The sequence below is a fragment of the Eucyclogobius newberryi genome, unplaced genomic scaffold (assembly GCF_026437365.1).
Source record: "Eucyclogobius newberryi isolate DKJ021-1_F unplaced genomic scaffold, fEucNew1.0.hap1 SCAF_11, whole genome shotgun sequence".
Lineage (NCBI taxonomy): Eukaryota > Metazoa > Chordata > Actinopteri > Gobiiformes > Gobiidae > Eucyclogobius > Eucyclogobius newberryi.
In genome coordinates this window covers 23,484,881-23,512,778 of record NW_027315735.1, presented here as the reverse complement: position 1 = coordinate 23,512,778, position 27,898 = coordinate 23,484,881, and the positions used below count along the sequence as shown (strand labels likewise).

The following is a 27,898-nucleotide window of genomic DNA, read 5'->3' as shown; positions in this document are numbered from 1 at the left end:
TCTTTCTTGCTTCATTTGATGTGTTTGCAAATGAAAGGAGAAGGGCATTAAACTTAAACACTGCGCTGTAGCTCCTTACAACATCACTTGTATATGGCCTGGATTCTTTCATTGTTTACGATATTTAATGACTTTATTGTACATTTATTTCGCGCTCTTTGTTGTTTTAATGTTATGTGTGTGTTACAGTCTTGAACTAACTTAAATCAGTTAAGTTTGTCTAAGTCTAAGTTTAAAAAAAGTGACATATTGCACCTTTGTTGAAAAAAAGGAAAGGCAACATTTCGTCATTTCAACATTCAGTTTGGTCATGGGTTTGCAAAATTAATGACTAATAATAAGAAACTATTTACAGCTACAGAGGGGGCAGTAGAAAACACAACATTTACTGACTTTCCGTTTGACCGTTGGGTGATAACTTGGGGGAGTTTTAAAATGTGCGTAATATATTTAGTTTTGTTTGTGTTTCTGCGGGGAATTCCCAAAACTTGTCAGCCGCTCACACCACAATTTGCTCCTTCCCATTTTAATTTTCACAAACGTCGAAACTTGTCATGTACTGCCCACTTAAAAGTTCTGGTTTTGGTCACAAACACCTGCACGATATTAGAATTTACGGCGATAACGATATTATTTTGATGTTTGAACATACTTTTTGAACACAATCATTTCCGTTAGAGTAAAACACACAATATTTGTGCCTTAATGTGTTCGTCACAACTTAACAGAGACAAAACCCAGATTAGAAGGAGGAAAATCATGAATAAAATCAGCCTTTTTCAACATTATTCCTTGTAAAAACAGACCTTGCATTTATATATTCAGTTAAATTCAATATTGATTAGCTTCTGCCAGTATTTCGACATCGATACTCCTGGGATATATCGTGCAGTCGTAAAAACACCTCTACAACCCGAATATTCAGCAGTTTTCTGAGGCCCGTGCACCTGCCTCCACATCCATCCTCCGCCGCAGCGATGCTGGGAGTCATCTGGCCGACAGCCGACCACTTTGTCACTATAAGGTGAAGGGCAGAGTGACAGAATGAATCGAAAAAGGGCAGAAGGGGCGTCGGGAATACGATGGGAGATGAAGGAGTCGCAGCGGGGACTCAACAGGCGTCTAATTACCCCCTCGGCTCCATGGAAACGCTCTGGAGAAACGCTGGCACCTCGAGCGTCACCACCCGCCAAACAACCGCTGCCATTGACCAACTGCCTTACGGTCAAAAAGCAACGCGATATGATGAGATCGCTCGATGTTAGATACTGGCAAATTGATAAGTCATTTAACGTGAGAAAAGGAAGTCAATCAAACCGCCGTGGACCAGGGACGTGTCGATTATCGTGAGAAGACACGTTACGAGAAAAGGTAAAGCTGTAATTACTGTTCCAATAGCAATCAGCAGTATGGAATCAAACTTTGTGACTGCGTACGTTTGATTTATTTCACTCATTTATCGCTTCATGATTTTGCTTTGATTTGACTTGATTTGTTTAGTCTAATGAGATCAAATTGAGCACCTCTACCTTTTGTTGTTTTATATAGTTTTGTGTGTTTGGAAGCTGTTCTGTTTATGAAATGTGCTGTATAATTAAAGTGGACAGCCACATTGGAAGCACTTTACATTTAGGTTTACGTTTTTACAGTGGGTTGAGTTGTAATGACTTAATTTTGCATCTAAATTAGTCACAGTTATTAGTTTACGAGTATATTGTGACCTAAATAAACACAATTATCGATCAAGTGAATAATCTTGACGTTCAGACAGTTTACGACACAGTTAGGTGCTTATATTTGCTTTGCTGTCATATTTTTGAAGACAGAATGTTTTTAGATTTCTTCTCAGTGTAACGTCTGTCTTCTTTCTTCTTTGCTCCATAAGGATGTCACGATTTCACATTTTTGTCTAACGATTATTGTGAGGATAAACATTGCGATTTAATGATTATTCATGATTATTAACACCACAACCAAAACAGCAATAAAATCCTTAATTTTCTTTCCTTCTTGTTGTTTTAACACATTAGCGCTTCTCAATATGTGACCTGCTGTAAGCAAATCAAACTTTCTGAATGATTAATTTGACATAAATTTATTATTAATTTATATTTATATTTTTTGAGGAAAGACATTTCTGTAAAATATAACTAAAAATTACAATTTAGTTTGAAAATTGTCACTTTTCTCTAATTTGGATAAAAAAAAATGGCTGTCCTAGTCTTCTTCTTCTTCTTCTTCTTCTTCTTCTTCTTCTTCTTCTTCTTCTTCTTCTTCTTCTTCTTCTTCTTCTTCTTCTTCTTCTTCTTCTTCTTCTTCTTCTTCTTCTTCTTCTTCTTCTTCTTCTTCTTCTTCTTCTTCTTCTTCTTCTTCTTCTTCTTCTTCTTCTTCTTCTTCTTCTTCTTCTTCTTCTTCTTCTTCTTCTTCTTCTTCTTCTTCTTCTTCTTCTTCTTCTTCTTCTTCTTCTTCTTCTCCTTCTTTTTCTCCTTCTTTTTCTCCTTCTTTTTCTCCTTCTTCTCCTTCTTTTTCTCCTTCTTTTTCTCCTTCTTTTTCTTCTTCTTTTTCTTCTTCTTTTTCTTCTTCTTTTTCTTCTTCTTCTTCTTCTTCTCCTTCTTTTTCTTTTTCTCCTTCTTTTTCTTTTTCTCCTTCTTTTTCTTTTTCTCCTTCTTTTTCTTTTTCTCCTTCTTTTTCTTTTTCTTTTTCTTCTTCTTTTTCTTTTTCTTCTTCTTTTTCTTTTTCTTCTTCTTTTTCTTTTTCTTCATCTTCATGATGATCTGAGAATTGAAAGCGTTTGTTGTTCTTGTTTCCTCTAAATGAGGAAGCGCGCGCTGTGATTTCCGCGGTACATTCCTGGCTAAAAGGTCACAAAATCACACGCCAATAACCTCACATTCTATCAGGTCTAAATAGTCGTTTATTCCACTTACAGTTCCCTCTCTGCTGCTCCATGAAGACACACGAGACATTCCTGTAACGCTAATGAATGGGCCACAGCGTCATACATCAACCATGACACACCACATGGCCTTGTACTCCAGCGCTGGTCCTAACCAGAAGATAGATCGAGTCGAACGGGAAAGACGGCAGCCGTAACTAAATTAATCGGGCCTGGATATTAGATTAGCCAATGTTACAGTCGCAGATACAGCAGTTTGGCCGTCATTGAGAGAACGGCTTTAAAGGCATATGTTTAATAATATCCATATGACGAAGTATAATCTGCTAGAAATATTGCGAATAGACACATAACAGTGAGATCCTTCATTTTCTTTCATTAGTCGATGCACGATGTCACTCCTTTTGTCAACTAAGGATTTCTTCATCATTTCTGATAAACCAATTAGTCTTGAAAGCTCTAATTCAGGCATGCCCAAACTACGGCCCGGGGGCCAAATGCGACCCGCAGACCAATTTTTGTTGGCCCTCCGACTTCCTGCTAAGTTGGTCCAAATAACAAAAGTAGTACTTTTTACTGTAAAATTGGAAAAATTCAATCATTTTTATGTGATAACAACCTATTATTAATGTTCCAAGTGTTATTAAAGGTGTGGATGCTCATCGAACAATGCCAAATGCAACATATTTAAGTATTCACTTTCAAATTCAACATTGTGGGGTTGTTTTTGGCCCTCTGCTCCATAGAAGTCTCAAAATGCGGTCTTCGGTGGAAAAAAGTTTGAACACCCCTGCTCTAATTGAAACACAGCATTTGTAAGGTTTTCTGCTGTGTTTCTTTGCGTTGACAGAGTGCTCCTGTCATTCATCATAAGTGCTGTGCAGAAAGAAATCAGGCCAATTCAGTTTGGTGCGTTTCCTCCACAAAATGTTCTTCATTGGTGGTCCGTTTGAATATTATAAATAATACATGGCGCGTGTGTGTGTGCTTTTCTTGCGGCGATAAGAGCGTTTTGAGTGACAGATTGGGGACGCTCTGGACTTAGATACAATTTGTGTTGTACTCCAATTATGCTGAAGTAAAAAAGATGAATCGCTTGGACCCATCATTTGTCAGGGCCTGATTTTCACACGCTCAAAAAAGACTAAATGGAGTGAGACTTTTAGGTGAAGTGGTTTAAAAGCACCGACAGTGACTTGTTAATGCTCATTATGATTCAATGGTGAGTCGTTGTCGTTGTGGCTTTTTTTTGCAGATGGTTTATGTCAATGAGCCAAAAGTCCAGCTGCTTTTCTCTTTTCTCTGTTGAAAAAGAACCACGCACAAACTAAACGGGTCTCGCTATATTTCGCAGGTAGTGACAAACTATAAATGATCAGTGACGCATTTATAATTGGTGGAAAAAATGTGTTGCACTGAGACTTGTCCATTTGTTTTAGCAAATCAGTTAGTGAAATTGTTTATTAGCTATAGGCAAAATCCATCCATCTATTAAGCCATTGTCTAATTGTTGAGGTGGGGGGGGTCCGCCACCTGCTTTTCATCATCGAGTAGCTATTGCGATGCCTGGAATGTTCCACAGTATGGCATTAAATCTGTCCGTCATGCATGTGTTTTTCTTGCTCAATAATATCTTCATTTATTCAACATTCATCGTAGAGTCACCTGCTTGTCTCCATAGAGCTAATGCAAAAATGCAGAAAAGTTACATAACACACCTTTTTAAATAGAGGTATCAAAATTCAGATAATATTGAGTATATTATTTATAGTGAAAAATGCTACAAAAATACCTGATTCAAAATGAAAATAAAAGCAGTTGTGTTGTAATCCTTCAAATAAGGATATAAGATGATATCTATGTACTTTTATCTTTGTCAGAATGCCTACCCAATTGCTGTGCAACATCTTGTTTTTTGTCGTTGTTGGATTTTGGGGGAATATTTTCTTACATTTCGAAACCATGACATCACTCGGACCCAGATGCACTTTTGCACTCTCGGCCAACTGCAACACGCCCCTGCACCATGGAAACGCACAGATGCAAACCGGCGTGTCAGTGCATTCGCCGTGGAATGACAGGCCCGTGCAGGGAGTGTCCGCATGCCCCCCCCCCCAGACAGGTGCGAGGATGCGACCCTGCAGGGGGAATTCCTCTGCCGGGACGTCCTGAGCGTGCTGCTGATGGCGGCGGCGCAGGGAATGGGTGGGGAGCAGGATTCCACAATGGTAACTCGATCCCATTTTCTCACTGCTGCGTGGGTGCGAGTGTGCCGCCAACTGTTTATGCACGATACAATGCTGAGGTTTGTCCGCGGATCAAAACACACTCTAGTTAAGCAAAGCCTCTGCGGCCGCGACCGGTGCGTGGCGACAAGGACCGATCAGCAAAAACATATGAGCAGCTTCTTAGTTAAGCTCATGTTATGGCCCGGCACAGATGCAGCCCACAGTTTGTTGGACCGGATTCTTTCTACGGCATTTGTTTTGTCAGTTTTTAGCTACAGTTTCTTGTCTGTTGAACTGGACCACATGGACAAGCGCTGTCACAGATTCAAATAGTGTGATTGCTGTAAGGTTTGCAGTTAATACTTTATTTACCCCCTTTTTATGAAAAATAAAAACATCACACAGAGAAATAGAATAAAGGTGTAACGTTCTGTGGACAATCCGAGACTTGTTAAGAGATTTTTAAAATGTCGATCACTTTTTTGTGTTCAACAAGTCATCGATATATTGCTTTACTGGTTTTTAACACAAATATTTTTAATAGGCCTCGTAAAAATGTTTTTATTCTAGAGTTTTTTGCTAGTTAACGGCCACCTTCACTTTTCCTTTGTGGCCTTATTTGTTACATTTTTGACTTCATCATAACATTTCGTTTTTGTTTTATTTTTTTCCTTTCTCAATGTAAAGACTCTATGGTGAAAAGCAATGTTTACAACTTGACACTGAAATATTGACTCCTAAACGAATACCAAGATTCCTTAGAACGTGTCTGTAGAGATTTAAACTACGAGGTTTGGTGTTACAAACAAAAATACAACCTCAATGAGATGGGATATTTTATTTATTTATTTATTTATATTAGTTAGAAGGAACTTTATATCACTAAGTATTCCAATTCATTCCACATTTTATTTACAGATTCTGGCTGCCCTGTGTATGTATCTCGCCCTCCCTTGGGGAAACCGTATCCCTCCTATTTCCACTGTCACATGAACGTTGAGGAGACTTAGTGCCTTCATTCCACTCATTAAGGTGCAATGAGGGAGACAACGTTTGAATTCTTGCCTTGATGACGCCTAAAACGGTGTATACATTGCAGTTGTCGTATTTGTTTCTGTCAGCAGTGGACTTTAGCTGCCAAATTAGTGCCCCGCTCGGTCTGGATGCCAGCACTGTGTTGGAGTCCTGTAGAGCCAGGGGATGAAGGCACGGGGCCAACGTGTGCCTCGTGCAGGGCAGATCCCACTGGGAGAGCAGGCTGTCCCGACTGGGCTGAGAGGAAAGTAGGCCATAGATTACTGTTCAAATGTGTGGGAAATTAGAGCTGAACAATTTGCACAATCAAATATGTGATGTGATAAAATAAAAATTGACAAAATAAAAGATATGAACTGACAAACATGTTAGCACAGATCTAAACTATAGGGTTAGCGTTTTTTGTAGAATGTAGAATGAAACATAAGAGATATTTTGTGCATTCTTTGGGTATATTTTGCATTTGTGGAATAAATTATATGTACCTGTACCTCAAAAATTGCAGCAATTTGCTAAATGTGTCTATTCAATTTGCACTTTCAATTTGGTTGTAATTACGGTAACTCTTTATTGTCCCTGTATGGAAATTTGTCCCGTCTCCAGATCTGTGTGCCAGGCTTGTTCAGGATTATTGTAGCTGGAGGATTTGACCTATTGTGCATGTTTTGGGTTGATGGGGGAAACCGGGGATAGAAACTGCCCGGGAGTCCAACCAGAGACCTTCATGCTGTGAGTGCCAGTGACTCTGCCCCAGCCTTATTATTTGCAAATGATGACAAAGCTGTGTTTTACTCTCTTTTTCGCTCAAAGAACTTACAATTCAGGCCACATCTGCCATGAGCAAAACAGTGTCAGGATTAAAAATAGGCGTGGATCCGTTTTTTGGAGCGCGGTCTCAAAATAAACGGTGGAGAAGTGAAGATGTGGATCCCAAATTAGAAGTGGTTTGTCGAAAAAGAGGTAGGGCACGGTGCACTGTGTGAGAGTTTTAGTATTCTGAGTGCCTGGTCTGTCCATGCCTTGGCTTGGGGGCTTGTAACCTCCTTGTAACCCGCCCCACAGCTCACCTCCTCTGCCCTGTCATTGTCCCGCACTCTTCTCGTGCTGCAGCTTTAGAACTGGGGCCCTCTGGCTTCCTGAAACATAAGGCGGCCACAGGAACAACACGGAGCAGCAGCACTACTATATTACATCTCGGGTTACACTGTTGGACTAGTCACAGTATCGTTTTACTGTATAGTACATGTTAAATGTCAGAGGAAGTAGAACATAGCTAAAAGTGTGATGACTCATGCTAAAAGTTTGTTATTAGACGGTACAATGAAATGTATGTGTGTATGAATGTAGTGCTAATGAGCTAAGGCGGTGTTGACTCTTGTCCTCAGGGTTTAGTCCTGGTGTGAGCTTTCTTTGGTTCTCTTTTAGTCCAGTTTAGTCACAGTTTAGTCGCGGTCTAATCCAGGTTTAATGACAGGTTTAGGGTCAGTTTAGTCCTACATTTAATAATATACCTATGTGAATGCAGCCTAATTAATAATGGTCACATAGTGTAACATCCTGAACTGGGATAGAAGACATTATAATCTTTAGTCCAAAACTAACATTTTCACAATTGTAAATATATGTAGTTTTTAATTCTTAATAAAATACGTGTAAGCAAACTCAAGGTACAGAATAATCATCTGCAATCATCATGCTATTTTCTGTTATTTGAAATTGTGGGCAATATGCATATATACTTGGTTTTATTCAATAAATTAAGTTAAGTTTACTTGGTTTATTGATTTACTAAGTGACATAAACGTACATATGTTAAGATAATTTTAACATAAGTTTATGTAACTTAGCAAATCCCATTTACAGTAACATGGGCGTGTGAAGTGCACAATGTCACTCACTAAATGTACGTAAGGATTTACTCATGTCCTGAAACTACTCTCTAAAGTAAAATGTCTTCAAAAAGTTACTCAAGTAAATGTAATTTAATTTAGCCAAGTTCTACCCACCTCTGATAATCAGTATTGGTGAATGCAACATAATTAATACACATAAACTGCCTTTTTGTCACATTTTGAGCGTTTGACATAATCAAGTCAATTTATTTTTATAACGTTTAAACTCACAACAGCATTTGCCTCGAAGAGCGAGTTTCAGATTCTGAAAACAACTCCTGTGCCGAGCCTTGAACCAACACGTTTCAACAATCCCTTTGGACAAATGCATTCTAATCTGACCTCCTGCTACCTCCTGCTGACCTCCCGCTGACCTCCTGCTGACCTCCTGCTGACCTCCTGCTGACCTCCTGCTGACCTCCTGCTGACCTCCTGCTGAACTTCTAACTGTCCTTAATGATAAGAAGTCCGTCTGCTTTGATTTTGCTGTGAAGGGCCCTGGATGTAACGTGCTCCCTCTCTGCTCTGCTGCCATTAGCCTTCAGCTCATCAGTGGCTGCACAATCGGAGGTGTAGCTAATAATAGTATGCAGGTAGACTGGTTTTATAGAGCCGTGATCAGACTTTAAAACTAGACAGTCGGGCTGCTGAAACCCTATTGTTTTAACATGACACTGCAGCTATGTTATACTTCAGTGCACCCGGACAGAAACAGCTGATAGAGCTGTGGAAATGTCTGCCTGTTTGAATACCGATGACAGAAAGAGCAGAGATGGCAGAGATATGGAGTCTGGCGCACATAAATGAACTACGATGAACAATGGCGGTGGCACAGCTGTCGAGACAAAGTGTGAGATGCCGTGGGCTGCTGGGGGTCTCGGGGGGGATTAGGATTCACCTGTCTGTGGCTGCGTGGTGCTCTTGATGTTTGCTAATGCACTGCTGATGTGCTGTGACAGTCACTGAGGGAGTCACTGTGTCAGGAGGCGAAGCAGAGGATGTTTGATGTGTAACATGAGTGAAAAATCCTGGTACTGTTGTAAAAAAAAACCTGAAATAATTTATACCAAGATGAAGATCGATATTAAAACTAGACTCAGAATGTATCCATCCTGAAAAAATGGAACAAAGTTGGACATTTCCTGAACATTTTGAGAATAGTCTTGATTCATATCAGTGAGAGCACATACAGAGTTTAAAAATACTATTATTTTGTGCAGAAAATTACATTCAAGTTAGATTAAAAAATACAATATTGAAAACAAATATCAAACCGTATCTATTGTATCAAAATTGAGTTTAAACAACGACGCTTGCAGGGTCTTATTTGTTTCTATCTCAATCTCAAATTTGTTTAAAATGTGAGTAATTGCACAGCCTTAAAACCAAACCATGAAAACTAAAACGGGTCATCTTGGTCAAAAACGGGGTCAGTTGAAAAGTAGAAGAAATCTTTTCATAACTTCAATTCCAGTCGGTTTTGTCATTTTGGATGTCGTCATGTCTACTAAACATAGAGAAGTGTTGTCTTTGTTTGAAAATGTGCTTGTCAATCCACATGAATCATTTGCCCGCCCAGATTGACTGTGTTGACATTGCTCACACTAACTTAAACTAAACAGTCAGAGCTGAACCTGAAGTGCTTCATTTGCATATTGAGGACAGTTTTTCTGCTTCTCGTTTTCGCCTGCTCTAGCAGTGGTTGCCTGGGTTTTAGATCATTAACAGACCTTTTAGCTGTATTTTCAACTGGTTTTAGTCATTGGAACTGGCTCCGCAAATGAGAGACTCGTGAGGCTCATTCTGATTTCTGATTGTATAATTGTCTTGAAAAACAAAACGCCAAAGGAACACATCAACAACTTGGCCAATGTTTTTATAATGATGAATGAATTAAAACGTTACAAGTGTTCTCAGGAAAATCCCTGTTTGATTTGAACATGTTTAATCACATCTTTGCACACAGACAAGTCAATATTTAAGAAAAACACCACATGCGCAGGGCTTTTAACTCTACTTTTAACTAAATGCTCTTGATCTGAAGTATCTAAGACAAAGTCATTGTTGTTTTAGTCAGCAAAGTTCTGGTGTATTTCATAAAAGACCCCAATATGTACAATATATTGCCACGTAAAAAGATCATGATAAACGATAATATTGAAGCTACATCTTCACGCCTCTCACACTATAACTCTAAAGCCGTAGAATCCCAGTAAACACTTTTCTAAATGTACAATATACTTGAAAAACACAGGCAGCAGCAAATAAAAAGCTGAATGAAACACTGGACAGTATTTTAGTGTATATAATTTGTCATAGAAGTGACTTATTTGACTCTCTAAAACTCATATCTTACATTAAAGTCCCACAAGTGCAAAGAAAATATTGCGCCAGTATTTTTTTTTACCTAGTTGCCATAGTTTTGACACACTTTGAACGTGTCATTCTAGCCTTAACCAGTATTTGTCTTCGCCCTGAGTATCTTTGAACACAGCTCATCTGCAGCAGAGTGTTTTTCTCATGGCAGAATGAGGAAAACGTCACGAGGCAGTCACGCACAGCTGAGTGGTCCATCAAGAAAACGCTGCGGAGGAGGAAGTGTGGGTGCACGATTATGAACCGCCGTTACCACTGTGGACCCGCCGGGAGCACATGCGAATATAAATGTGTAGATTATGTCCTGGGTTCACGCAGCGACACTGGAGATGAAAAGCCTTTGTTACGTCCCTGTAGTAGTATAACAGCTTTGTGTCTTTATCTGATCTACAAATGTATTCTAGAAGGTCAAGGCTGAGTCAGGGTTATGCCTTATGGGAGTGAGTCAGTGTGCTCAGGATGTAAGTGAAGGTTGTGATAAAAAATAAATGTTGAATTCTCACATTACTCTGATTTCAAACTCAATTGTGATACGTAGGAAGAGGCTTGATTGTCAGTGCAATTTCGATACCACAATGATACTAAAAAACTTTGACAAATAATAGAATGTAACTTTCAACACAAAATAACAGTAGTTTCTTTAATATTAGCGTGTGTTCGTATAATAGTTCTGATAAAGTTCAATGTCATTCTAAAACTTTTCAGGAAAGGTCAAATTTGGCCCTGTTTTTGTATTTTATTACAAAAAACCCCCCCAAAAAACATAACTGCACACAAATAACACAGAAGTAAAACAAGCTCTTGAGACTATTGTTTCAAGCTATTGAGCTATTTTAAGAAGCTATACATTCGAGACAGAGCAATAAAACAGCAAATATTTTACAAACCATCTAAATAACTAACACATCTAGAAACACAGTGAAAGATAATAAACAAATCAGTCTTTTGTTGCCCAAAACTTTCAAAATGTCATATATTCTCCCAATCAAATTCCGATGCCTTTTCTTTTATATTAACAATATCTAGAACTACATCATCTCACTTTCTACCCATGTTTCGTACAGTGAAAAGGATCAGACGAGTTTTGCAAATACTCTCATAGCATTTGAATGATAAAATTAGCTTAAGCCGGTTTTATCCTCTGGGTCAAACACAAGGTCACGCTTTCAAGCTTGTGCAGAGTGTAACGCACGGACCCTGAACCTCTCCTGAGCGTGACAGTCGGTCGAAGATGTGGGAGGACGGATGTTAAAAAAGTGGACGGCCCCCTCCCCCAGAGCGCGGCGGAGGGGCCACTGTCTGTGTGTGTTTGCGTCTTAGGTGTGTGCTGTGGCATGAATGAGTGCTCAGCGGGCAGAGGAATGAGCAGGACAAAGAGCGTCGAACTACTCAAGCAGGAAACTTGACCTCTGACCCCGAGGGACACATGACACTGGGGGGAGGGGCACCTGAAGGTCGCAGAGAAAGAAGATGGGGAGATTCTCACGTGGCATTAAGAGTCCAGTCAGTTCAAACGACCACTGAGTAAAATCGATTGAATTGTGTTTTCAATACTCAAGCGGAACGTGCACATCCAATGCATTTTATTATTTGTATTTGGGATTTGGAGCAATCACAAGACTACAGCGCAATTAAGCATTTGTCTACACTATCCCTGTACAATAACACGTTTTGAAGTGCGCTATATTGTTACAGTAAATATCACGATAATATTGAAACTACTTTATGCAGGTTTATCTAAGTAAATCTTTTCCTAAATGATCCGTACTGCTAATAAACAGAAGTTGCGTCAAATAGAAAAACAGATTGATTCATTAAAGTAGTTCCTTAGTGTCTTAAATGAGTCGTAGATGTTAATTATTCGACTCTCTACAGCTCAAATGTTAATACACTACAAACAATTATGGTAATGCAAAGAAATTGGACACGGAATAAACATTGAGCTGCAGAAAATGTTGTTCCTTCCCTCATTTATTGACCGATATGTAGTTATTATTGTGACAGGCCCAGTCCACACACGTCATCCTTAATTCATTGGGGGCTTTGGTAGAATAAGATGCCCTTCTTTTGACCCCTGAAGCGTTATGGATTTCTGTTTGACCACAACTAACCTTCAGGTGCCCAGAGACTGCGTTTGCCCTTGGTGAGGTCAGTTTGTTATGCCGTAGGAAGGCTATGAAAAAGAAAGGAGTGCAAGACAACACTAGAAAATGACTGTGAATGTGTCTTAGGCACCAATCTAAACGTCTTACCTTAAGTTAATCGCAGTGGGATCAAGCTAGTACTGGGTTCTTCCATTTAACAATCTCTGTCTTATTAAAAAAACAAGCAACTTTAAAATCCTTGCCATTTGACTCACAAACAAGTCAAATTTCTTCATCCAAAATCGGAATTCTGCCTCAAACCACGTGCTTTTTCTGACTGAATCTCAATCTCGATGAAGACTTGATTCATTTCACACCTCAGCTTCAACTTCTCTTTCATACTTCAGCATGCTTTTTCACAGCTCAGAGTAAAAAATAAAAGTTCCTCTTCCTTTTTACGCTTGAGTAAGAACTGCATCTTTGGATCACACTGTTCTCCTCAGTGTGTACTATGTCTACTCTACCGTGAAGTATGGTGAAGAGCTTTTCTCCCCCTCTACTACGACTGCACCGCTGCTCCGTCGAGAGGAGGAGAGAGGATGTTGAATTTTTAAAAAGGTGTAACCCACGGCGTCGCTCATACGCAGTCGAGGCTTTTGGGGCAGATATGGAGGACACACCAAAGCGGTTCAGAGGCAGCCCCAGTCTCCACGGCGACTGAGTGACCCACATGTGCGTCTCCTCCGTGTGGGAAAACGGGCAGCTGCTGTGGGGGGGGCACGCTGTAACCGCGGTGACGGGAGTGTCCCACAGCCAAGGAGCAATGAGAGAGTTGGAGGGAAGGAGATGAGACACTTGGAGAGACAGGAGATTGAGGAAGGACCACAGGGGGTTTACTAAGACTATTTTTACTGAGATTGGGAACGTGATTTAACGTTTGTGGCGGTTTTGTTTGAGCGTCTTGCTTTCAAATCTTCTGCTTCTTTAGGTAGGTCAGATAAATACATACTTTATATTATTGTAGTTCTTTTATTATCAGCTGTGCAGAGTTTCTTTTGGAGTTGTTGCTTCTGGTAAAGAGGGATTAAAAAACAGGAAATACTCTACATTTGTTTACCACGGTGACTAGAACTCGTCAACTTCCTCTTGTATTCTCAAACTTATCTCTCTTCCTTTAACTTAACAGTTGTTTTTGTCTGTGTTTCAGCCAGGAATGCCCCAAACTGTGTGCTCAGGCACCATGTTCAGCACTCCAAGTGGCTACAGCCCCCACCTGGCCTGCGCTGAGCCTGGAGAGGAAGAGGAGGCCCCACAGGAGGGTCCGGGCTCCGGGGCCTGCCTCTCGGACGGGCCCCCCATCACCTCTGCCTCTCTGGACACACTCATCCAGAACCTGGTGCCCACTGCCGATTACTATCCCGAGGTAAATGATGCAAAGTGGATCATTTTTAAAAATCTTAGCAAAAGAGAATGACCTCAATTTATTCATATACTTTTGTTTTTAAACTGTTATATAGTAAGTTTTGATCTTAATTAACCTTAGTAAAGCATGAGCAAAGATTGAATTAATGTTTGACAAATTGTTTATTAAGACTTAGTATCTACTTAATTAAGGATTAGTGCATTAGTTAAAGGCACATTACACAACCTTTCACCATAAAATAGACTAAAAGAAAGTATGTCTTTTTCATTTCGGATGGTTTTATTGCAGTGAAGACGTTATGTTGGGAAATGGGAGGTTTTGTCTATAGGAGTTTTTGTTTATAAGAGTTCTTCTATTGAGTGTTTTTTAAACTTCCTATATTCTGTGATCTGTCCTTTTCCTCTGTATCTACTGCGTTGTATCAATGAAATTTCCCCATGTGTGGACAATAAAGGATTATCTTATCTTATCTTATCTTATACAAACTGTGCCCTTACTCTGAGTGTGCATCTCCAAAAAATGTACTTGTACTTGTCCAGGAGGAGGCGCTATAATATTCCACAGTATGGCATACAGTTTATCTGTCTGCATTGAGAATATTCCCAAATATGGTTTAACTTTCCACCTCCAGGAACATACTGGGCCTTTAAGTACTTACTAAACCTGAATAATTATAATAAACTATTTGTTCATTATGAGTTAAGTCTTTGTTCATGCTGTATTAAGTTTAGTTATTATAAAGCATTGCCCTCTGGTTTTACCCAGCAATATTGTTAAATAATAAAATCCAATAATAGCTTGTCATCACATTCGTTTGGGGGATATATCACGTTTTTATATCCAGAACTCTGATGTACACCCTTCAGTACGTGGCTTTACAGAAAGTCAATTCCCGTTTATAGCCGGGGCAGAGGCCTGTTGGGTTATCAGTCCCATGTGTCTGTTTTATGCGGCTGCTACTTTAATCACACAGCGATGGACTCAGTGCTCGTGTCTTCCCCCACAGAAAGCCTATGTATTTACCTTTCTGCTGAGTGCGCGCCTCTTCATCCCGCCTCCGGAGCTGCTGGCCCGAGTCTGTGAACTGTGCATCAAGCAGCAGCAGCTGGACCAGAGCCCACTGGACACGGTCAGTTTTGTGCCCCACCATCACAGCCGAGAAGTTAGGAAAAGATTTATTCTTCCAGAGACCAATAGAAGATCCATTGTTTAACTTTTCCTCTGTTCGATACTTGCTTGTTGTAAATGAATACATTTTTTTATGTGGTAAATGGTGGACCAACTCATAGTGCACCTTTAATTTCTTGTGTTTCTACTGTACATGGCTTTTTGTTTCAAGCCAGAGGTGAAAGAAGTACTTTTTCCTGTATCGATACAGGACCAAAAAACAAAACAAAAAACAACATGACATACTGTTTAAAAATGTACTGTATAAGAGTAAAAGTATTTCTGACAGATATTTTGCTGTTAAGCGTCAGAAGTCGTGCCCTGGAAAGAAAATTACTTTTAGTCCTGTTAAAACTGTTGTGGAGTAAAAAGTCCAGAGTCTTGCTATCAAATGTAGAGAAGGAAAAGTACCCACTGTAAAATGTACTGAAGTAAAGTAAAAATCTTAAATACAGTACATTTATGAGTAAACTTAATAGTTGCAAGTTATTTAAAGTTATTGGCCAGTGGGATATTAATTTGCACTTACCACATTGGCAGGAATAGTGTCTTATTTCAAGCTACTTTATCTTGAAACCATCAAATCATCAAATCAAACAAAATAAATCATGACAATGATTGACATGACAAAGCAGCCAAAACAAACAAACACGTCTTACATTACAGGCAAAAGTGAGGAAATTTGGGCCCAAGATCCTGCAGCTTCTGACGGAGTGGACTGAAACGTTTCCCTCAGACTTCAGAGATGACAAGATGGTCGGGCAGCTGAAAGACTTCATTCACAGGATCGCTCCATGTGACGAAGTAAGAGAAAACCTCTAATTATCGTCACGTTCTTGGCATCAAATACAATGAGAAGTTTACCATTTGTACTTAAACTGTCAAGTCATAAATTGTGATTTTATTTGGCACTTTTCAGCAGACAAACAAACTGTGTTGACCTTTCCAGTGCTAGTTCTTGTGGTGTGTTTTTGGTTAGTATGCAACAGGCAAACGCTTGAGGAAGTGAACCTTTTTTTCTTTCTTCATTTCATAACGAGACCAGTGAGTATAGACAGGTTGTAATATTTTGCCAGATTGGCGTATTTCCAGTGGCTCTGATGTAAGCGGCAGTGTGAAAGTAGAAGGAGTGAGCAGCTGCATGTTACACAATAGTTGTGTACTGGAGGAGGACAGGAGGAGGCGAGAGGAGTGGCTCTGTCTGCAGCCTCCAGGGGAAACGTCCAGAAAAAAGAAAACGGGGGGGATGGGACGATGGAGAGGAGATGGTGGGAAAGGAGGACGGAAGAGGAGAGCGAGAGGAAGCAAGGGCAGGTGGTGATGAATGTGCCTCTATTTACAGCTGAGGAGTGTGTGTGTGTTGTGTGTGTGCGTGCGCGTGCGTGCGTGTTGTGTGTGTGCGCGTGCGCGTGCGCGTGCACGTGCGTGTGCGTGTGTGTGTGTTGCGCTGACCTCAGACTGGTCTCAGCAGGAGGAACAAGCACATTCCTGGGCAAAGTGCATACGTTCACTGGGCTCGTGTAAAATAATTAACCAGCTCGCCCTGACGTAACTGCTGGAGTGAGGGATGATACTGCGCTGTCTCTGCTCAAAACGCTTTAGCCAAAGAGACGGAACAGTAAACGCTAATGCATCACTTTGACTCGTAAAATTCAAAAGTTAACGAGGCCTTTGTCAGCACTTCACAGACGATTTTATTCTTTGTAAATCTGTACACAGTCGTTTAACAACCCAAAGCAATTAATATTTGCTTTGGGAATGGGATCTGGGATGAAAATGTGGTTTAAACTAATGATTATGCTAAAATCTTGCCTGGCAGCCAAGACCGCACGCTTTTTCAATACTTTATAAAGATGTCTGGAATCGTTTCCTGTCTCCGCTCCTATGGGTGTGATTGGTGGATTAGCCCAGACTTAAGTAAGCAGAGGAACGCGTGAGCCGTTGTGTCAAAACAAACACGGCGGTTCTGGATTAAAAAACGAAATAACGTGGAGGACTGAGGAACAGCAAAGAGCGAACAACTTAAATTTGTCAATCTCAGAAGTTATATGATTTGTTCTGAATGACACAATAATGTTCAATATGAGATGTTTATGGTTCCAGAGATTCCCACATTCGAACAGACAGTGGGAGGGACTAGTTCGCAACAACGCTTTAAACTTTACTGGTTGACTGGTGGTTATCAAGCCACGTGACGATAGAAATGATACAACTATTACTGAAAAAGATGACATTCTGGAGTGCTGCGTACTGTTTTGGTCGCGTAAAAACCGACGCTACTGTACCGACCGTCTCCTCCTAACCCCGCCTTTGCCGTGACCTCTCCGCAGGCGTACTGGAAGAGCCTGAACCAGCTGCTGCAGAAGCTGAGCCAGAGGTTGGCCCTGATGAGCCAGGGGGAGGAGAGCATCGTGAAGGTCTCGCTCACCGCCTCCTCCATCTCTGACAAGCTGGTGGCCTTCAAAACCAAACCTCCACCCATCACCAAGGACATCCTCTCCATCTGCACCGACCCCTACGCCCTGGCACAGCAGCTCACCCACATCGAGCTGGTGAGACGCGCACGGATATAGTGTTAAGATACATCATACTTAAGCCTGTCCTCACACTGCACTGTATCGCCAGAAGCAGCTGCAAAAAAACACCCATCAAACGTTACTTTTACCACTACTACACTGTATTACTGTAAGGCTGCAACAAATGATAAGATAAGATAAGATAAGATATTCCTTTATTGTCCACACATGGGGAAATTTTGGTGTTACAACGCAGTAGATACAGGGGGAAAGGACAGATAACTTATAGGAATAGAAGAACTCTTATGAACAAAAACAAAAAAATCATTAAAAACTATTAAAATTATTATTGTATTTTCATAATCGTTATAGTTATCTGGACTGTACAGACTTTAATTATAAGGATAGTTTAGTTATTAAATAAAAATGTCAAAAAAAGATGGATAAACAATTCAACATTTTCATCAATAATATACTTTATTTGTGAATATTCTCTATCTATAAACATTCAGTCGCCTTTTATTTGTCTGATAATGAATTTAAAAAGTGTGTAATAGAAATAATAGTTTGACTTTTGAAGTTTTGAAGTTATTAGCTTAGACCACACTTACCACAACTGCCATATATACCGGTATATACATTTACTTCATGCTGTTTTGCCATTGCGTGCCCTGGGTATCTTAAAGTTATTATTGCTCACTGTACTGCGGGAGATTTAGCGACACGGTGGCTGTTAAGTCGAGGTTATTGCCGTTTTAAGAAGCCCCGAGCCGAAGAGAAAAGCGTGATCAAATTGGCTAATGCGCGTAGGAGGTGTGATGGCAAATCGAGACGAGCAGGAACACTTAACACTTTGATCTGGGAGCGTTTTAACGACTCCTGTAAGGATTTCATGTCAGCTATTGCTCCTCGCATCGAACAAAGGGAATTATGCAATAAAACATGCATGAGCAGCTCTCACATGGGGCACGCGTGCTCTGTGCCCCGTCATGTGTGTTTGATGTGGACCACGTGTGTGTGTGTGTGTGTGTGTGTTGTACCCTCGTCTCTGCAGTGACATCACCACACAAGTCAGCGTTGTGGCCCTGGGCGTCCCACACTGGATAAATGTGACCTGACAGCTTACTCTTCTGTACACAATAGTCAAGGGACAATGTACCAGGAATTGTTTTACATGATTTCCTAGACAAATTCTGTAACGACAACAGCAGATTCAGGGTGCGTTCACATTTGTCGTTATTTGGTCCTAAAGTGAACTGTTCTAGTTGTTGTCTTGTCCTGTTTTTTGGTGTGGTGAATGTCCAAGTGTGAACGTACCCGTAGCGCGTGATGGCATCAACATCTCTAAAACATCAGGACAAAGTTTTTTATTTGATTTACTTGTCATTATTTTCAGTTAAAGGTATACTATGTAATGTTATGCTTTATCTGCAAAGTTCCACAGTATGGTTTTAAACATATGTAACCTGCATTTATTCAAATACTGATGTTTTTATTGCTCAAAAACACCTCTTCTGGTAGTTTGGACCTGTTGGTGTCCATGGAGACTACAAATTTCACAAACGTGTAGTGAACATGATTATATTCAGGATTTTACTAAACCTTTTGCCATTTGTCCCCAGTTTGACAATTTTCGTAAAGTTTATAATGTTACTTGTGGTGGGACGTGGACAGCAAATATGACAGACTGCGGTTATTCCAAAACTGTTACCTAGCAACCATACTGTAAGAGCCAAAATCCATATGCATTACACAAGAGTTTGGATTTAACAATAAATATTACCCGATAACAGCTTTTATTTTGTCCAGTGATGGTTTAAATGTGTCAGTTGCATTAACATGGCACGTCGCACATTGATGACATCACAGGCAAGGTGCATTTAAGCAATTTCTTCACAAACTGCAACTTCACGGATGTAAAACTATGATAAATATTTACCACAGGTACTATTCCACCAAATTTAAGTCATAATTAGAAAAACAGGAGAACCTTTAAGTTTTAAGTTTAGAACATTTAGGCATTAAATTAACATTAAGACAAGCAGTTGGCAGGTCCTTCACCAGAAAAGTTACGTAATTCTCCTATAATAACTCAGATGCTTTCAGTTGTATCACCTCATTCATTGTTCATCGTTTATTGAGTTGGTTTAAGACACAAAAATCTAAATTGTGTTCATAGATTCAGTTGCATATTTGAAGTTCCTGGTTTGTATTGTGGTCTCTATGTTGTGTTTATGTAGTGGTTGCTGCTTCTATCACAGGGTGGCTGTAATGAGTCAGTGTCTCTCTTGCACACATCTGACTCGCCTTTAAATAGACGCGAGTATTGTCTCATGTGTGTCGCGTTGAGGAAATATGATTCCACTGAGTCGCGTCAATGAGTAGTTCCTTCCTTTATTGATCGTCACCCATTACGGAAATGAAACACGTATTAATAGAACCAGCCCCTCACCCTCACCGCCCCGTCCCTTTCTCTGTTTCAGGAACATCTGAGGCGGATCGAACCAGAGGAGTTTGTCCAGGCCTTTGTGCAGAAAGACCCTTTGGATGGAACACAGGTACATATCACATTTTAATGGAATACACTGCTAATAAATATGTTTCAGTGTGTTTTACGAAAGACCCTTTGGATGGAACACAGGTACATATCACATTTTAATGGAATATACTGCTAATAAATATGTTTCAGTGTGTTTTACGTTTTTGTCATTTTGGTTAAGAATAGCATGTAAGATGGGCAGTAAAGTCTGATACTATATCAAGCACATAAATACTCATAATCTACTGTCAATTCGTTATATTATGTCAAAAACACTACTTTTTACTTTGTCTGGTACAACTTTTTAAATCGAAATGTGTCCAAACTTTAAATCTTATGCAAAGTCATGGTCTGATATGCTCTAATAAATAAAATGACTGATATAAACTACACATACATTACTTTCTCTTTGATTTCTTTCACTGCGTTATCCCAGTTCATCGTCAATAGCAGTCACATGATTTAGGAGATAATTAGTAGTTTATGTCTTTTTAGTCCTTCTTCTTCGTGTGTGACTGTCTTTGTTGTGAACCATTTTACCAGCCGTGCTTCGGTGACCAGAAGAAGAAGACCACAAACCTGGAGGCCTACGTCAGGTGGTTCAACCGACTGTGTTACCTGGTCGCCACGGAGATCTGCATGGTGAGGACGCACTCACCTGACTGACATCGAACATTTATTTATTTTTGAGTCGTTTATTCCAGTCACTGCGTCAGTTTGCTGTTAGACTAGTTCATATCTGTTTATTGCGTTTACATTGGGCAGGTTTAGTGTTCCAGGTCTGTGGCCCTGACCAAAAGTGCTCTTACAGTTAGCTGGTCTACAGTCACAGTTTGCAGCGCCCCTTGTGGTGACACTCCGGGATTACACCTCTGAGTTCTGTCAATTTCTGAAGCAGTTTTATTTGCACATTTAAAAGTAAATTTTAAGAGCGAGTACTTAATTAATTAATTTATTGTGCTTTTCTAGAAGTGTACAACAGTGGTATCTCATCTGCTTTTTGTCCATCACCTTTAAAGCCTGTTTGTTCAGAGGATGCACTTAGCCTGGCCCCACACAGTGCTACAGTCTGAGCAGTGGGAGAGGATCAGTGCAAAGGAAGTACAATTTGGCAGCGTGAATGAACAGACAAGGTCTTATTACCTGGAAGAAGTTCAAATTAGTCCTAATAGTCTTAAGATTTATATATATATTTTTTGTGCTTCAATTTTTAATGGATGCCTAGGATGACTCCACGATATTTGACTTCCTCAACATTGTCTTTTGGATTTTGATTTACAAGTATCAGAGCGCACAGCATTTGGTCAGAACATGATCATATAACACATTGTAATATATTTTAAGAAAAGTCTCAAGCAGATGTGTTGGCTGTGAAACGCAATATACGTTTCTAAGGACATATACTGCCCCCTAATGGAAATGTACTGTCATTACAACAGTAGGTCAGGATATGCAATGTAATTTTAACTATAACAGCTGTGATGAGCTGTATGTGGATTTAATTGGATTGAAATGTAATGGTTAATTTTTATTCGCCATAAAAGTGATTGGGAATGACATGTAGAGGTGGGAAACAGATAATATTGTTTTAAAGATGTTCACATTTTGAATATTGTGGTTATTTTTTATAGAATGAAAACGCTACAAAAGCTGATTAAACATTAAAATGGAAAAATTGATGTTATAAGCCTTCATATATCTGAACTTTTGTGATACAATTTACATACATTTCACATTTGTCTGATAATTCAACCTCAATCAATACATTTAATGAAGAAGATTGACATAATTTTGCGTATTGTTATCGGGACATTCATTTGTGTCATTATCGTCCACCCCAAATGACATGATTTCAGTCATTGTCAGATAACAGGGTGAATGTGTAGAGTTTCACATGGCAAAACCTGTATTTCCTCCATCTGCAGCCTGGAAAGAAGAAGCAGAGAGCGACCGTCATTGAGTTTTTCATCGACGTGGCCAGAGAGTGTTTTAACATTGGGAATTTCAACTCGCTCATGGCCATCATATGTAAGTCGATAATCGTTCAGCGTTTGTGAGGTTTGTAAGTTTGTCTGACGGTGCAGCTGTTGAACTCGTGTACTGTCTCTCTGTAGCTGGGATGAACATGACCCCCGTGTCTCGCCTGAAGAAGACTTGGGGCAAAGTCAAGACGGCCAAATTCTTCATCCTGGAGGTACGTACATGTGAGCGACATGTCACGGCGGACACATGAGCGCAGTGTGAGCCGAGGCTAACAGCGGGCTCCGTGTTCACGCTTGTTTTGACAGCATCAGATGGACCCCACAGGGAACTTCTACAACTACAGGACGGCTCTGAGGGGGGCGGCCCATCGCTCACGGACGGCCAGCAGCAACAGAGAAAAGGTGTGAATAGCCTTTTGAACGTTTGCAAAGCATTCTCAAGTCATGAATGGAGACAAATGTGAAGCGGAACGTAATGGGATTTCAATGAAAAGGCAAAATATATCAAAATATGAAAAATCATGAATATTTTGGCAAATGAAAACCACTCAAATACTGTATATTTTAGTGATATAAAAGCATGGTTACAAATTAGACATTTACAATAGTGTTTTACCTTATTTATTTGATATAAGATAATAATAGACAATTACGGTACCATTTTTGATGAAGGTAACAGTTTTTACTTGGACAAATTCTTACAGAAATGTTGCCTTCACAATAGTTTTTAATTTCATCTACAGATATAGAACTCACTTTAGAAAAATTACACTTTTTCCAAAGCTCAAATACAATTTTAAGGCTAGAAATGTGTATATTCTTTGTATCTTTTGTAATAGTGAAGCAAAAATACTGAAATTTCTTCCCTGGAAATATTTTTTTTTTTGCCCATTTACTGTTATAAAGACTTCAGATCATTACAATTTAGATCTGATGACAGTTTATTATTTAAAATGTGCCATGATCGACCCTAACGCCTGACCTTTACCTAAACATTCTTATGACATGCCAATGACCTGACTGATCTCATGCCTGTTTTCAGATCGTCATCCCCTTCTTTAGCCTGCTCATCAAAGACATTTACTTCCTGAATGAGGGATGTGCCAACCGGCTTCCCAACGGACACGTCAACTTTGAGGTAAAACAAAGTGCTATTCATTTATTTTTACGTTTACAACTCTCCATCACGAATAAGGCTAAATGGTTTTGTCACGTCTTGGTCAGAAATTTGTGGAGCTGGCGCGACAAGTTGGAGAGTTCATGACGTGGAAACAGGTGGAGTGTCCCTTCGAGGAGGATCGGGCCATTCTGCACTACCTCCACACTGCCCCCATCTTCAGCGAGGACGGTGAGTCGGCCGTTATTTAAATGAGTACTTGTATTTCTGTATGATTGTTTGAAATTAATGAATTGTACACATTATGTTTATTCTCCAGGACTTTACCTTGCATCGTATGAAAGCGAGAGTCCAGAAAACCAGGTCGAGAAAGACAGATGGAAAGCACTCAGGTGAGCTCATGAGTTATGGTAAAGGCTAGAGATGGTGATTTCTGTTGCCGTGGCAGTTGTGGTGGCCATCTTGGGAGTGGAGAAGCAGCAAAATTCGAATAGAAAAAATTATGTAAAAACATGTCGATAAAGTCAGATTAAATTGTTTAAATGGGCCTACAATGGTGTGTTTGAGGTCCTAATGAGGCAGAGAACTGTGTTTCTGTCAGGACACTTTCCCTAAATAATGAAAATGAATATTCACACTAAAAACACTGCACTTGTCTAGACTAGATCTTTACTACAGAGCATTATTTGTTAATTAAAGCCCTCAAAATGTTGCTTCTAACACTGAAGAAAATATCAACTATGTTTTTCCAAGATTTTTTTGACCTTATTTTGGTAGAAGATGGATATTAGATGAAGTACAAATATGACAACGTCCAATTATCACAGTATTCATGGACAATTATATTTAAAACATTTGTTGTAAAGACTTGTTAGTAGAATTGTATCAAGGTGACAATCTCTCTAGCCTCTAACCTCATTAAGTTTAATATGTAGTTGTAAAAATGACAAAGACACTATATATAATAGAATATTATATAAAAAACACAACATAATTGTGGTGTGTTTCTTGTTCTTGCAGGGCTAATGTGTTGGCGAAGACATGAGTCTCTGGCGGTAGCTCGCAAGTTCTCATTGCACTAAAACGAACTGTGAAGGAACCAAGCTGGTACTTAGGTGTTTTCTATGAAGAATTGATGACAACATGATGAACAGGATTCATCACATATACTTTAAAAATAGGAACAATAACACAACGTTTGAATTGAAAAAATATCACTATGTTAAGCTAAAAATAATGCCTTTGCAGCTTCTCAGCCTTCACAAAAAGGTTTCAGTATTTGAAAACAGACCCCTCTCCTTTGCGTGTTTACTGTGGAGAAATGTTTACTACTATAGAGACAGTTACAGGGCAAGACCACTTTATACATGAAATTCCTACTGATAATATTGTATTGTTTTACATTTGCTCCTCTTGCTCTAGCTATTGTACATTGAGCTTTATTTCTTTACTTGTGTACTGTAACTAACACTGACGTGAAGGGCGCTGGCCAGCCCATAACAGCTCTTTATTCCTGCTAAAATAATGTGTAACTGAAGTAACTAGCCTTCGACAACAACCTCTCACCTTTGTGTGTCCTGTCTGAGTTATACATCCGTTTTGTCACGCACGAGAATGACTGGATTATTCCTTCTTTATTGTCATTCCATTGTTTTTGTTTTTTATTTATTGTATTTTATTTTGGTTGGGAAACTGTTACAAAGTGTTTGCTTCTTTTTACCTGTATTGTGCCATTATTGCGAGCTAATGGAAGGTGTATAAACTGTGTAAAGGTGATTTACTCACTTTCTGCTACCCAGGGAGTTTTTGTTCCGACTGACGTTCAGTTGTTTTAATATTTATGGAGATTTCTGTGCCGACAGACGTTGAGTTTTTATTGTACCATTCCTTTCGTGAACATGAAGTACAATGGCATGCTAAGACAAGTGTTTCAAAGGGGCATTACCTTTGCTATTGCGACACAGTCTTTGTAATAACGTTGTGTTGCTCTGTATTCAATGTAAAAAAGAGGGAATCGTGTGCCATACGACAATTCAGGCTCCTCTGACTTGAAATGTGTTGTTTATAGTTTGGTGGGGACTTCAATAGGCTTTGTTTTTGGCAGTTTTTTTGATGTGATAAGCAAAGCGTCTTAAAGGGTTTGTGGGGAGGCAGAGGAGGATGGCGATAAGGGAATAACATTGTAATTAATAGGCTTTTTTTAAACTGGTTTTAATTTGCTCTACTGGATTTCAGTGTTTTTTCTCAACAAGCACCTTGCCTTTTCAATAACATCTTCACCTATGAACTCTCATTTCTCAGAGGCAACAGATGAGGCATTGAGTTACTATTCTGTTAAACATATGATCAACGACAATCGCCTGATTTCTTAAAATGCCACTACACTGCCAACGTGACCATTCCTGTGTACATTTGGAGAAGTGGTCTTGAATTAATTTAGCTGTGAAGCGGTGCATTTTTGGTTGTGTTTTAAACAGGAAAAAAAAAACATCTCATATCATTGACATTGCTGCAAATGTTGTGACTAGTTGCTGAAAAGCCTTTAATAAACCATGTTCATTCAATTACTTTTCGTAATCGATGGAGTTTTTTCTCATGACAAAACAATGACGATACACAATCCTTAGACTTTTATGCACTAGAATTTATTTTGCGTATTTAATTGTCAGACTTATTCAAATTCAGGAAGTTCACAATCAGTAAAGCAATAGCCTATTACCGGTATTTTATATGCAGTACATAATAAATTATATATGCAAATTTAGCATACAGCATTTACTGTCCTGAGGGTCTTCGGAACTTCCTGATATGAATGAATGAACGGTTGTGACCTTTATTATACTCTGATAAACACAAAAGTTTAAGCTACCAACACATAGGCTTCTGGAATCAGTATGCACAATAGTACTATGATGAATATGGACTTAACAAATCACACACAAGTAAAACATGATCAATAATAAAGGTGCTGATTGGTAAGGCTAAAGAAGCACACTTTATATATTTTTTATATATTTAAGTAAATTCACCGGACATAGTAATAAAACAAGTACATTTACATGGCCAGTAGAAATCATGTAAACAAATAATTAGATCTGCTTTTGGTGTGCGTTTACTAGTCCTAAAAATATATATAATCAACGTTACGACATCTGGTGACAAATGCAAGTTCATAAATTATTTTAACTGAAAACCCAAAAGTAGGAGGTTTATAAATAACACGTTTCAATCATTAGTTTCGCCAGTTTTGGCCAATTTGGCATGAACAATCAGAAAGAAATCCTATTACTCACACAATAAGTCAACCGTTTACGCGCCAGAAACGAGATCACGATCAGATTTTTGGTTTTGACCTAAAACACATGATTAATGTCCATGATTAATGTTTGAGTTCTTCTCCGGGGCTAAACGTGATCTCGGCCAGTTTGGAGTAGGTCTGAAACTGCCTGGACCCAAGGTAGGTCCCGAAAAACGCCTGCAGCAGGACCACCACCCGAAACTTCCTCAGAATGGGCCGGGACACGTCGAGGCAGTAGCGCAGCACATTGCCCTTCTCCGGCATGAGCGCGGAGTTGTACCGGCTGGCGAGGCCGAAGTTGACGGGCAGCGCGAGGAGCACCGGGTACAGCGCTCCGCCGACGACGCCCACCAGCGCGCCCCGCATCAGCGCGCACGACGGGCAGTTGAGGTCCCCGGACATGAGCGGCGCGGACACGGCCCCGTTGTACAGGGCCACGGTGGTGAGGAAGGGCAGCACGGCCATGGGCAGGCTCGACGAGACCATCGCCCGCGTCACGTTCAGAGCGCGGCGGTACAAGCTGTTGGCGACCAGTCCGGCGAGAGCGGCGTTCGCCCCGAAGTACACGGGGCCGTACTGGAAGAGCTTCTGGTCAATGTCAGGCAGCTTCTCGAAGTTGCGGGACAGCATCTCGGCGATGACGGCCCGAGTCATCGCCCGCTCCTTCGCGCTGTTTTCGGACATGTTCGAGATTGTGTCCGGCGAAACTTTACGGTGTAAATCAAGTCTACGGTTCAGTTTTGTAGACCCTCACATAGTTGGGAAATGTACAACAGGGCGCAGACATATTGTATCTTGCCCATAATTCCATGCGCTGACCAGTGGCGCAGCAATGGGTGAATAAATCTAGAGGGACAGTGGTGTTTTCGTGGCAATTGCGGCGGCCATGTTGTGACTGTCGGAAAAGTGTAATTGGTAGATTAATAAATAAATTAAAAACTAAAACCCTGAAATGAACATGAACGCAGTAGTTTTGAAGTCCCAGTAGCACATAACTATATATTAAAATGAATAATAATATTGACATGACGTTGATGACATTTTTTTTAATGCAGAAATACAGTTTGTTTGCATTGTCAGTACACTGTATGGGCACATCCATTGGTTATTGTTTTTACGATTTATGTTTGCAAAATTAAACAATAAACAAAGTGAATTCATAGAATAGTGTCTTGTAATAAACGGTTTTAGTGTATTGTGTGTATAGTGTTGAATGGTTTGTTAGTTTATTTCAATTTCGTTGCCCTGAGTGCCAGCATCCAACGCAATCCTCCTTCCGCTTGTATATGTGTAGTTATAGGGTTTGGGGATATTATAATAGATCCATGGTTAGGGTGCTGTATTT

The 27,898-nt window shown here is 39.8% G+C and overlaps 2 protein-coding genes across 2 annotated transcripts in view; one reads left to right on the top strand and one right to left on the bottom strand.

Moving 5' to 3' along the window:
* LOC140354225 (ras-GEF domain-containing family member 1C-like) overlaps nt 1–25,822 on the top strand; it is a 28,663-nt gene extending 2,841 nt beyond the window's left edge. Inside the window, exons 2-14 of the mRNA XM_072439172.1 lie at nt 13,719–13,934; nt 14,941–15,063; nt 15,768–15,905; nt 17,432–17,653; nt 20,101–20,175; nt 20,700–20,798; nt 22,082–22,184; nt 22,271–22,350; nt 22,445–22,540; nt 23,181–23,276; nt 23,363–23,486; nt 23,575–23,647; nt 24,276–25,822. Coding sequence (XP_072295273.1) covers nt 13,725–13,934; nt 14,941–15,063; nt 15,768–15,905; nt 17,432–17,653; nt 20,101–20,175; nt 20,700–20,798; nt 22,082–22,184; nt 22,271–22,350; nt 22,445–22,540; nt 23,181–23,276; nt 23,363–23,486; nt 23,575–23,647; nt 24,276–24,300 — 1,464 coding nt within the window. The 5' untranslated portion in view covers nt 13,719–13,724 and the 3' untranslated portion in view covers nt 24,301–25,822. The remainder of the gene's footprint in view (nt 1–13,718; nt 13,935–14,940; nt 15,064–15,767; nt 15,906–17,431; nt 17,654–20,100; nt 20,176–20,699; nt 20,799–22,081; nt 22,185–22,270; nt 22,351–22,444; nt 22,541–23,180; nt 23,277–23,362; nt 23,487–23,574; nt 23,648–24,275) is intronic.
* Nucleotides 25,823–25,895: 73 nt separating this feature from the next.
* Nucleotides 25,896–27,352, bottom strand: tmem126a (transmembrane protein 126A). The gene has a single exon (XM_072439212.1). The coding sequence runs from the start codon at nt 27,235–27,237 to the stop codon at nt 26,635–26,637; it is 603 nt and encodes a 200-aa protein (XP_072295313.1). The 5' UTR covers nt 27,238–27,352; the 3' UTR covers nt 25,896–26,634.
* Between the last annotated feature and the right edge of the window lie 546 nt (nt 27,353–27,898).

Coding starts and splice junctions, on each gene's coding strand:
- tmem126a (XM_072439212.1), bottom strand. CDS start 27,237: ATGTCCGAAAACAGCGCGAAGGAGCGGGCGATGACTCGGGCCGTCATC.